Source organism: Panthera pardus, unplaced genomic scaffold (assembly GCF_024362965.1).
Source record: "Panthera pardus isolate Hobbes unplaced genomic scaffold, ASM2436296v1 HiC_scaffold_27, whole genome shotgun sequence".
NCBI lineage: Eukaryota > Metazoa > Chordata > Mammalia > Carnivora > Felidae > Panthera > Panthera pardus.
In genome coordinates, this window is record NW_026526843.1 from 91,404,054 (window position 1) to 91,416,468 (window position 12,415).

The 12,415-nt window shown below is 38.5% G+C and overlaps 1 protein-coding gene across 1 annotated transcript in view; it reads left to right on the forward strand.

Annotated features, from left to right (window-relative positions):
* LOC109248010 (ferritin light chain-like) overlaps nucleotides 1–12,415 on the forward strand; it is a 67,640-nt gene that overhangs the window by 4,674 nt on the left and 50,551 nt on the right. Inside the window, exon 2 of the mRNA XM_053891714.1 lies at nucleotides 1,572–1,650. Within this exon, the coding sequence (XP_053747689.1) occupies nucleotides 1,572–1,650 (79 nt within the window). The remainder of the gene's footprint in view (nucleotides 1–1,571; nucleotides 1,651–12,415) is intronic.

Below are 12,415 nucleotides of genomic sequence, written 5' to 3' on the forward strand. Positions count from 1 at the left end.
CAGAGGACATAGAGTAGGAAAGGATGCAGAAATGTAGGGCTGCAGGGGAGGAGAGCCTTGCCCAGGCAAGTTACACTCTTGTGTAGGCAGTAGAGAGCATCGGAGGGGCTCTCAGTAGAAGTGATGTGACCTGACCAGCATTCAGGAAAGGAACTGGAGTTAGGAAGCAACTGCAGTCACCTGCCTGGGACTTGATGTGGGCTAGACCTCGGCAAATGGCAGTGAGGCTGGAGGAGGTGCCAGAGCAGTGTGTCTCAACTCCGGCAGCAGGAAAATCTGCCGGAGAGCTCACAGACTCACAGATGCCTGGGCGCCGGCCCCCAGACATTCTGATTGACCCGGTCTGTGGTGGGGCCATGGCGATCAGTATTTTTTAAAAGCTCCACAGATGCTCTAGCTGGGATGGAAACCCCTGGGGTGGATAAAAGAACCTGCTTAAGAATACACAGTCTCGGGGCGCCTGGGTGGCTCAGTCGGTGAAGCGTCTGACTTCGGCTCAGGTTATGATCTCGCGGTCCGTGAGTTCGAGCCCCGCGTCGGGCTCTGTGCTGACAGCTCAGAGCCTGGAGCCTGTTTCAGATTCTGTGTCTCCCTCTCTCTGACCCTCCCCTGTTCATGCTCTGTCTCTCCCTGTCTCAAAAATAAATAAAAACGTTAAAAAAAATTTTAAAAAAGAATACACAGCCTCTAGGACCCAGTGGATTGGGGTAATGAAGGAAAAGGAGGAACAGAATATGACTTTTAGTTTCAGTAAACTTGGAGGGCAGCTTTTAAAATGTGTAGTCCCCAAATATGGTACATCCAGGCAAGGGACTGGCTTACAGTTATTACAAAGTATGTATATGAAGAACTTGTTTAGTCACAAAGGGAAATTTTTGTTCTAATAAGAAAAAGTCATCAAAAATATATATGCAATATGACCTCAACTATGTAAGAACATATAGAAAAGAAATTAGAAGAAAATGTGTACAAATTGGTGTACCTGGCTGGCTCAGTTGGTAGAACGTGTAACTCTTAAACTTGGGGTTGTGAGTTCACCCCACCTTGGGCATAGAGATAACATTTAAAAATGTGTATAAAATTTTCACACCGGTAGATCTGGCCGGTGAGGTTATAAAGGATTTTATTTCCTCTTTTTTGTATTTATTCTCTTTCTCAGAATTTTGAAATAATCATATATAATAGGAGGCCCTCCCAAAAGTTTAAAACACTAAGGTTGTAGGACTTAGTAGGCAGAAAACCTTGAACTGTTTGAAAACTTGCTTAGATGAAATTTGAGTGTATGTGCATTCATCTGAATTTCTTTTTTAAGATGTTTATTTTGAGAGAGAGAGAGCGAGCGAGCAAGCATGCGTGGTGTGTGCATGAACAGGGGAGAGGCAGAGTGAAAGAGAGAGAGAATCCTAACCTGGTCCACAGTCAGCGTGGACCCCGACATGGGGCTTGATCTCTTGGTTGTGAAATTGGGACCTGAACTGAAATCAAGAGTCGGATGCTTACCTGACTGAGCCACCCAGGCACCCCCATTCATCTAAATTTCTATATTTATTAATATATCTCTGTGCTTCCAGGGTCCTTACCTGAACACCAAGATGACTTTCTCCCTGGGTATCAGAAATTTCTGCATGACTGAGACGGCACCTGCGAAAGGTATGTTTGCAAAAGCCACTCAGGAAAGCATGCACCCAAAGAGAGGAGAGATATGAAGTATGCCAATTTGGTTTAAGAAACCTTCATAAGCATCAGAGGGTTAGGTTTGTTCTGAGGACAGCTCGTTAGGACGTGGAGGAGGATGTAGAATGAATCATGCTTTTTCCTTGAATGGATTTACCCCCAAGCCTGGGGAAGAAGCACATGTTTAAAAAAAAAAAAAAAATCTAAATGAGAAAAAAAAAGTTCATGAAAATACTGGGAGCATGAAGTTTTATAGCTGATATAGCCTGCTGCATGAAAACTTAGCAGGGACAAAGGGTACTGTTCTCATTTTGACAGACTAGCAGTTGAATATCTCAGAACATGGGGTGGAAACACAAGACATTCAGACAACCTCCTCGAATAGCACAAGCCAAAATGAAGGAAAAAGCCAATGCCATTTAGTAACAGGACTACATTGGTGAGACTAGAGTGGCAGCACAAGGTGGTAGCTGGGAAGACCAGATTTATAAATTCAAGTGCCACCTCCCTTCACACTGGGGACTTCCTGAACGTGTTGGGAGGAAATTGAGAGAGGTTGAAGTTCTTCGGTTTTGTTTTGTTTTCTTTTATGATTTTACCCTACAAAAATAAATAGATGTATAAAATACCACTAGAAGATTAGGAGTTGCAAAATGCATTACTGGAATAGTAAAAACGAATACAACTCTTCATCAATAGTGTTTTGACATTCAGTCATTCATTCTACAAAATTTTTGAGCGCCTACCATTTGCCAGACACTTTTCTAAGCACTGGGGATATAGCTGTGACCAAGCCAAACCAGGTCCTTGTCCTCAGGGAGTATACTCTACTGGGGAAGGTGAACCATAAAATAAATTTTAGCATATCTATACTATAGAATTTTATGAGCTAGGTTTCTAATATTAAATATATTTAATCAAAATATAATACATAATATATACATATATATTGTATATACATGTATATATATAATACATCAAAATATAATACATAATATATAATTTTTAGTTATAAAAACAACTTGTAGGAGAGAATTATAAACTCCTAAGTATAAAAATAAAATGTAGTAGAATGTTCACACAAAAAAATCAGGATGAGAATACATGACAATCTTTGAGCAGTGAGTTGTATTACAATGGAATTTCACCACTGAAAATGCTCACTTGATTTTTTTACGAGCAGTATTACATTTATAGTAAAAAATAAATTATTAAAACCAAACACTGTATAGCGGCTAAACCCTAGAAATGCTTTTTGAAAAATTGTTGTTGGGATCTCCTTTTTATCCTGTGGCTATTGGACATAGGGAAAGGCAGATAAAACTTTTGTGTATTTGGGGATACAATACAAAAATGTATAATTATGACTTAAGAATAATCCCTTCATATCTCAACCAAATGGGAATACATACTATTTCTTTCATTCATCTATAGATGGACATTTGTGTTGCTTCCATATTTGGGCTGTTGTAAATAATGCTGCAATAAACGTAGGGGTGCATATATCTTTTTGAATTACTGTTTTCTTTTTCTTCAGGTAAATATTCAGTAGTGGAACTACTGAATTATATGGTAATTCTGTTTTTAATTTTTGGGGGGAAGTTCCGTTTTCCACCATGGCTGCACCAACTTGCATTCCCACGAGCAGTGCTCAAGGGTTCCTTTTTCTCCACATCGTCACTCAAACCTGTTATATCTTGTCTTTTTGATACTAGCCATTTTGACTGGTGTGAGGTGATAGTTCATTGTGGTTTTGATTTGCATTTCCCTTGTGATTAGTGATGTTGAGTATTTTTTCATGTGTCTGTTGGCCATCTGGATGTCTTGGTAAAAATGTCTATTCAGGTACTCTGCCCATTTTGTAACTGGATTGTTTTTTTGGTGTCGAGTTGTAGAAGCTCTTTGTGTATTTTGGATATTAATTCCTTATCAGATATATCATTTGCAGATATCTTCTCCCATTCAGTAAGTTTCCTTTTCATTTTGTTGATGGCTTCCTTCACTGTGCGAAAGTTTTTTTTATTTTGGTGTAGTCCCAATAGACCTTTTTTGCTTTTATTTCCCTTGCATGAGGAGACATATCTAGAAAAATGTTTCTAAGGACAATGTTAAAGACATTACTGTCTGTGTTTTCTTTTATGAGTTTTATTATTTCAGATCTCACATTTAAGTCTTTAATGTATTTTGAGTTTATTTTTGTGTATGGTATAAGAAAGTGGTCCAGTTTCATTCTTTAGCATGTAGCTGTCCAGTCTTCCCAACACTATTGGTTGAAGAGAATGTCTTTTTCCCATTGTATATTTTTGCCTCCTTTGTCATAGATTAGTTGAACATATAGATGTGGATTTACTTCTGGGTTTTGTATTCTGCTCTGTTGATCTGTGTCTATTTTTGGGCCAGTACCATATTGTTTTATTATAGCCTTATAGTATATCTTGAAATTTGGGATTGTGATACCTCTAGCTTTGTTTTCCTTCCTCAAGATTGTTTTGGCTATTTTTTTTTTTTTGTGGTTCTGTACAGATTTTGAGGTTATTCTATTTCTGTGAAAAAATGCTATTAGTATTTTAATAGGGATTGCTTTGAATCTCTAGATTGCTTTGGATAGTACAGACATTTTAATAATATTTTTCCAGTCCCTGAGCATGATTTATCTTTCCATTTGTTTGCATCAACTTCACTTTCTTTCACCAGTGTTTTATAGTTTTTAGAGCACAAGTCTTTCACCTCCTTGGTTAAGTTTATTCCTGGGTATTTATTCTTTTTGGTGAAATTGTAAAGGGAATTGTTTTATTAATTCCTCTTTCTGCTACTTCATTATTAGGGTATAGAAATGCAACAGATTTATGTATATTAATTTTGTATACTAAAACTTTACTGAATTTATTCTACTAGTTTTTTACTGGGGTCTTTAGGGTTTTCTAGGTCATCTGCTAATAGTGGCAACTTTACTTCCTCCTCACCAATATGGATGGCTTTTATTTCTTTTTCTTGTCTAATTGCTGTGACTAGGAATTCGAGTACTATGTTAAATAGCAGTGGTGAGAGCGGACATCCTTGTTTTGTTCCTGATTTTAGAGGAAAAGCCCTCGGTTTTTTCATCATTGTGTGTGATGCTAGCTGTGGATTTTCATATATGGCCTCTAGTAAGTTGAGGTATGTACCTGGTAAACCCACTTGTTTATCATGAATGGATGTTGGATTTTGACAAATGCATTCTCTGCATCTGTTGAGATGATCACATGATTTTTATCCTTCCTTCAGTTAATGTGGTATTCACATTGATTGATTTGCAGATGAACTATCCATGCATCCCCTGGAATAAATCCCACTTGATTGTGGTGATTCTTTTAATGTATTGTTGAATACGGTGTACTAATATTTTGTGGAGAAGTTTTATATCTATGTTCATCAGAGATATTGGCCTATAGTTTTCTCTTTTTTGTATTGTCTTTGGTTTTGGCATCAGGGTAATGATGGCCTTGTAGAATATATTTGGAAGCTTCCTTCCTCTTCTATTTTTTGGAGTAATTTGAGGAGAATAGGTAGTGCCTCTTTTTTAAATGTTTGGTAGAATTCACCTGTGAATCCATCTGGTCCCAGAATTCTGTTTGTTGGGAGGTTTTTGATTACTGATTCAATTTCATTGCTAGAAATTGATCGGTTCAGATTTTCTACTTCTTGCTGATTACATTTTAGAAGATTGTGTGTTTCTAGGAATATATCCATTCCTTCTAGATTGTCCAATTTGTTGGCATACACTTTTTCATAGCAGTTTCTTATAATCCTTTGAATTTTTGTGCTACCAGTTGTTAGCTCTCCTCTTTCATTTCTGATTTTATTTATTTTTGTCCTTTCTTTTTCTTGACAAATCTGATTAAAGTTTTGTTTATCTCTTCAGAGAATCAGCTCTTGGTTTCATTCATCTTTTTTATTTTTACTTTTTTAGTCTGTATTTCATTTATTTCCACTCTGATCTTTATTACTGTCTTCCTTCTACTAACTTTGGTCTTTGTTCTTTTTCTAGTTCCTTTCAGTGTAAGGTTACATTGTTTGAGATTTTTCTTGTTTCTTGAGGTAAGCTTATATTGCTATGATTTCTCTCCTAGAACTACTTTTGCTGTATACCGAAGATTTTGGACTGTTGTGTTTTCATTTTCATTTGTCTCCATGTATTTTTTTAATTTTCTCTTTGATTTCTTCATTGACCCATTGGTTGTCTAGTAACATGTTGTTTAGCCTCCACATGTTTTTGTTTTTTCCAGTTTTTTCTTGTAATTGATTTCTAGTTTCATATTGTTGTGGTTGTAAAAAATGTGTGATGTGATTTCAGTCCTCTTAAATTTATTGAGACTTGTTTTGTGGCCTAACATGTGATCTGTCCTGGAGAATGTTTTATGTGCACTTTTCATTGCATTAGTAAGCTTATGGACTCCTGAGTTTCTACTCAGTGATGGCAGCATCTCCTAAAGATGCAGCAATAGTACCTCTCACAGGTCAGCATTAAGTGTGAGCTTGTGGGCTTCAGCCCAAGAGTGGAAGCAGCTTTCTGGTCTCTAGGTAGGACACACTGTGATCAGTTGTTTGCAGGTCTGGCCAGAATTCTTTCTCTCCCTGTTTCCATACCCTATTGCCATGTGATTTTGAAACTCCTCCCATAAAGAGTGGAATCTGTTTCTCTACTCTTTGAATCTGGGCTGGCCTTGTTTCTTACTTTGAACAATAGAATGCAGAGAAAATGGCATTATGATAGTCCCCAGCCTAGTCCTCATGGGAACTCACAGGCTTCTGCTTACTCTCTGGAGCCTCCTGACTGCTGATGGAATAAGCCCATGCTAGCCTGCCAGCGAATGAGAAACTATGTGTGTCAGAGTCTAGCCAGCCTTCTTGTCCCAGCTGAGGTCTCAAATATCTAAGGGAGCCCAGCCAAGGTCAGCAAAGCCAATGCACACTCAACCATGGATGTATGAGGGACCTCAACTGAGAACAGAAAACTGACTAGCTGAGCCCAGCCTAAATTGTCAACCACAGAATTTTTTCTTAAATAACTCTGGTTTTATATCTGTAAGTTTGCAGCGGTTACATAGCAATAGCTATGTAACAGATACACGCCTTTTTCCTTATTTTTTAAAGCATTTTTATACCTTTGTAGCGAGTCAGTAGCATTAAGTTGTTTCTGCTGTAGACGTATAGAGTGATTTGTGTTTGCTTGACTGGATTCTATTACAAATGCTTTAGTGTCCATTGAATTCACAAATGTTACAGTGTCCATAGAATGGAATTCTGTGCAGCCATCAAATTAATGAGGCAAATTCCCATAGCATGTTTCTCAGTGAAAACAATGAAATTATAAAAACTACATATAGTATGATGCCAGTTTGGAGGCACACACACAGTGATAATTATCATCTTATAATCCCGATATCTTTTCATTTTGTGATTTTTTTCTTTTATTTTTTACATTTTCTGCATTTGCTAAATTCTCTGTGAAAGCATGCTTTTTTTTATAATTAGAAAAAATTTCATGAGGTGCCTGGGTGGCTCAGTCGGTTAAGCATCTGACTTCATCTCAGGTCATGATCTCACGGCTTGTGGGTTTGAGCTCCACGTCAGGCTCTGCACTGGCATTGCGGAGCCAGGAGCCTGCTTCACATTCTGTGTCTCCCATTCTCTCTGTCCCTCCCCCACTTGCGCTTGTGCACGTGCTCTCTCTCTCTCTCAAAAAATAAGTAAAAATAAATAAACATTTAAAAAAGTTTATAATTAGAAAAAATTTCAAATTGTTAATTTTTCAGGACATCTAGATTGATATTCAACCTGGTGGAGTCATGATACCTTCTGTAACTCCCTCTTTAGCAATATATTCAAAGTGACTTTTTTTTCCTCAAAAAAATAGTTGACAAGAAATCAGGTCTTACCTCTCCTAAAAGCATTCCAAGCCAGGTTGCAGTCACTCTTGTTGCCCAGTAGTCCACAATCATGCAGTAGCATGTGAAGTCGTATATAAACCATTTTTTTTTTGTTTCTGTCCTCTCCCTAAATACTCTAAGTCACCTTACCACTCAGCGGCTGCCGGAACATCCTCTTGACACGTATCCCCTGCATGTGTGCAGCTCTAGATAATTCAGCAGATACATGAATCTTTGGTTACTGATAATCTTAATTGAAAGGATATCATGCGTTTATGCTGACTTCAATACCTATGATAAATACTGCATTCCTGTGACATAAAAGTGTAATTAGTGGAGAGTTGGCTTAGAAGAATTCAGCCAAAAAGGTGATAGTTGGAGGGATGCAGCTTCTGTGCCGTTTTTTGTTTTTTTTTTTTACCATTTTTAGTCATTTATATCATAATGTTTATTGGACCCTATTTATTTCTGCAATCCAAAGATTAATTAGCATTCATTGACTCCAGTAGGAATATTTTCTACATAATTGTGATTCATCTGTTTTAGCTTAGATTCATTTATTAGAGAATTATATTTGATTGCACTTTAATGAACCAATACATAAAAAATGAGTGCATTGAAATTCCTTCTATCTAGTTATAGTGATATGTACTTTAGACATTCAGGCATGCAGATGTTACATAACCCAGGCCAGAGCCCCATCTTACTTCAGTGTACAAGTGGCTGTATTTAAGGTGAAGACTGGGCCAGCATGGCTAAAGCAGACCAGAACATCGAGCTGATTATCGATAAGTTAACCTCTGAATTCAGTTGACATACAAAACCCTGGCTCTAAACATTTTTTGTTAGAAGTATCCCCATCAGTAGACTGCTGGCTTGTAGTAATTGGCTTATATCATCATCAAAATTAGAGACATATAGGGATCAGCTGGATTAGGATTTGAACCCAAGCAATCTGGCATAGGAGCCTGCACTCTTGATGGTAGATTTTGGAGTCAGGCTGCCTGGGTTTCCTTTTGGCCTCTGCCATTTACCAGTCTTCACATCTGTAAAATGGGGATATTAATAGTACCTACCTTACTGTCTTTCCATGAGGCAATGTATGTGAAGAACGGTTCTGGCAGGGCACCTGGGTGGCACAGTTAAGCATCTGACTCTTGGTTTTGGCTCAGGTCATGATCTCACGGTTCATGGGATTGAGTCCTGCATTGGGCTCTGCTTTGACAGTGTGGAGCCTGCCTCTCCTTTCCTCCACCCTCTTAATAAATAAATAAACTTAAAAAAAGAAACAGTTCTGACATAATGGGGGCTCAATAAATGTTAGTCTTCATTTAAGAATGAAGCACCTGGGTGGCTCAGTCAGTTAAGCGTCTGACTTCAGCTCAGCTCATGATCTCACGGTTCGTGAGTTTGGGTCCCACACTGGGCTCTGTGCTGACAGCTCAGAGCCTGAAGCCTGCTTCAGATTCTGTCTGTCTGTCTGTCTCTCTCTCTCTCTCTCTGCCCCACCACCGCTCACACTCTGTCTCTGTCTCTCTCTCAAAAATAAATAAACATTAAAAAGAAATTAAAAGAACGCCATGCTGCCTCTGAGGTATGAAAGTTTAGATCCAAAAGAGACCTCAAAGATGATTAAGTTCACTGTTTTTCAACTGTGGTTCACAACCTGTTAGTGGATTTTGAAATCAGTTTAAGGGCTCACTTCTGTCATTTAATAAAGCAAGTGAGAATATGATAAGATAGATATTATCAAAATGCATCGCATGTAGTAAGGTTAAGTATTGTTTCATGAAACATTTGTTTTAAAGTAATAGCAGACGTGATTGATGTCCTGCCCACATCCCCTCAGGTCTCTTTTGTTGGTTCTGCCCATCCCTCCGTGTCTTTGTGCTTCTCTTCTAAACAATCTTCCCTATAGTTCTTCGGAAACTACCCTTCAGCTACTGGAGGCACATTAGCCTAATGTATTATTATTTATCTGTTGCTACCTAACAAAGTGTTCAAAAACCAGGTGACATGAAATGACAAGCATTTATTACCTTACATCATTTCCGAGGGTCAGGAAACCAGGAGCGACTTAGCTGGATGCTTCTGGCTTGGGGCGTGTCCCAGGAGCACAGTGGAGCCCTTCAGCTGGGGCTGCAGTCAGCCTGCTCGATGCTTGAGTGGGGCTGGAGGCTCTGCCTTCAAACTCAAGCCTCAGTTCTTGGCTGCCTGTTGCCTGGAGGCCTTAGTTCCTTGTTATGAGAGTCTGTATCATGCGTCTTTTCATAGGACTGCTCATAAAAGGAGACCTTGCTTCCTCCAGAAGCACTGATCCAAGAAAGAGAGAATCCAGGATGGAAGCCACAGTCTTTTATATCTTAATCTCAGAAGTGACATGCCATCGCTTCTGCTGTATTTTATTGGCTACACAGACTGGCCATGGAACAGGATTAGGAGAGAACTACACGAAGGTGTGAATACCATAAGACAGGGATCATTGGGGGCCACCTTTAGAGTCTGGCTACAACAGGTACCATGGGCTGAAATACCTGGAAGTTACATCTTTCTGGTGGCCTGTAACCAGTGACTGACTAGGAATGAAATGTGAAAGCCCAGCTCCCTTGCCTCCAGGTGAGTCAAACTCTGTGCTATATTTTATGCTCCAGAGCTCCCCATGGGGTCAGGCTGAGGCTGAGGCTTCAGCTGAAATCTTACCATGGGTTGATTTCTATTCCTTTCCTGCTCTGCCTCTTCTACCCCCACACCAGTTACCAGTTTCTCATGGGAGCACATCCTCAATAAATTACTTGCACTCGAATCCTTATGTCAGGGTCTGCTTCTGGGAAATCCCACCTAGGGTGAGGTGGTATGTGTGCATGCGCACACACGTGCACATGCTGGGTCAATATAAAACATGTCTTACTATAAGTCATGGTCAAAAACGTTGAATTGAGAAACAGCCCTGACTCTGATCTATATCAGTCCTTTTATTTTACAATTGAGTGAACTGCTGCCCAGACAGGTGAAGTGATTAACTCAAGATTACCCGACCCCGAGTGGTTAGATGAGCCCTTGATTTTATTTTGACTTCCTATGCTTAGCCTCTGGTTGTAAAATCATTTCTGTTGGATTGAATTCCAACTCTGACACTTGAGAGTTATGGGACTTAAGTCAATTCAGTCCTTCTGGGCCTTAGTCCCCTGATCTGTAACATGAGGATAATCATTGCTATGAGTAGAAAGAAGAGATCGGATAGAAATGAAATCGAATTTAGCTTCACTATTCATTGGCTTCCCCCACCCCCGATTTTTTTATTGTAATAAAATACACATAACATAAAATTTACCACCATAACCATTTTTAAGTATATATATAGTTCACTGCATCTGGAGCCGCCATCACCACCATCCATCTCCAGAACTCTTTCATCTTGCAAGACTAACTCTATTCCCATTAAACTGTAACTCCCCATGCCCCTCTCTCTGGAGCCCCTGGCAACCACCATTCTATTTCCTGTACCATCCATTGGCTTTTTGACCTTAAGCAAATAGTGCATTTTCATTCTCTTCATCTTGGGTAAAAAGAGACTAATACTTTCTAGCATATAGTTTATCAAAATAGCTGATATATACAATCAGTTGTGGCTGGGATTAAATGTGTGAGGGTTTTTAGTTTTTTGTATCTCACAAACTGGTAATATGTCTAAAAATAAGGTAGAATTTGATAATATTCAGCCTCGAGGGGCCATTCTTCTTTGAATAAGGAAGTAGAATGATTTTATAGTATGTATTAACATGAACTTATCTCTTCATTTAGAACTACTACCACTCTGTCCTGATGGGTCAAATATTTCAAATTTTTAAGAAATAGTTAAAAGGAAATGTATCACGTGACACAAATTATATCAGAAACCAGAAGAAAAGACACTTAGAAATGTAATAACTTGAGGCCTGTATTTAGAAAGAACCAATTTGCACTTGGGTTAGCCTGAGTGCAAACTAGAAGAAGAATGAACTTGCCTACACAGAGGGGAAAAAAAATAAAGCCTGATTCTGGCTGAGGGACTATAAAACTAGTTCTTGTTTTGTGTGTGTGTGTATGTGTGTGTGTGTTTTAGTAAACAATTGAGGTCACTGAAAACTATGCAAAGAAACAAGCACCCGTATACATGTCTGGTGGAAAATAGTACATATCTCTTATGAAAGGTAATTTGGCGATATTCATCAAGATTACACAGGCAGTTTGGGACCCAGGAATTATACTTCTGGACATGTACATATGTGCATGTACATGTCACTCTGTCAAGTGTTTGCTTCATAGCTGAATAGATTATATAGGTAATATACGGTCTCTAGGCAGGTGGGGAGACCGGGAAACCTTTTACAGGCATCAAAATGAACATTCATCTACCACATATATAAGAAGATGTATATGCAAGGTTGTTCATTGTTGCTTTTTTTTTTTTTATTTTGGTACTACTTAAAAGCTTGGAAGCCATCCAATGTCCATCAAGTTAGGATTGGTTTAAGAAATTATGATACATCCACACAATAAAAATGCTATGCATATATGAAAAGATTGAGGCTGATTTTATGTGCTGATATGTTACAAATTGTAAAATATATTAAGTACAATTGGCAAGATGCAGTATAGTGCATATGCTAACTTTTGTGTAAAATGAGGAGGAAATATGAGTATTTATGTTCAGACACTGGTAGGATAAACAAGCAATGAAACAAAATACCCACTTTGTCGAAGCTGGAGGTAAAACAGTAAAATGCACATGTTCAGTTCTCCCCTCTGTATAAGGAAATGTACTAATAATTGAAAAGAATGTTTCACAACAT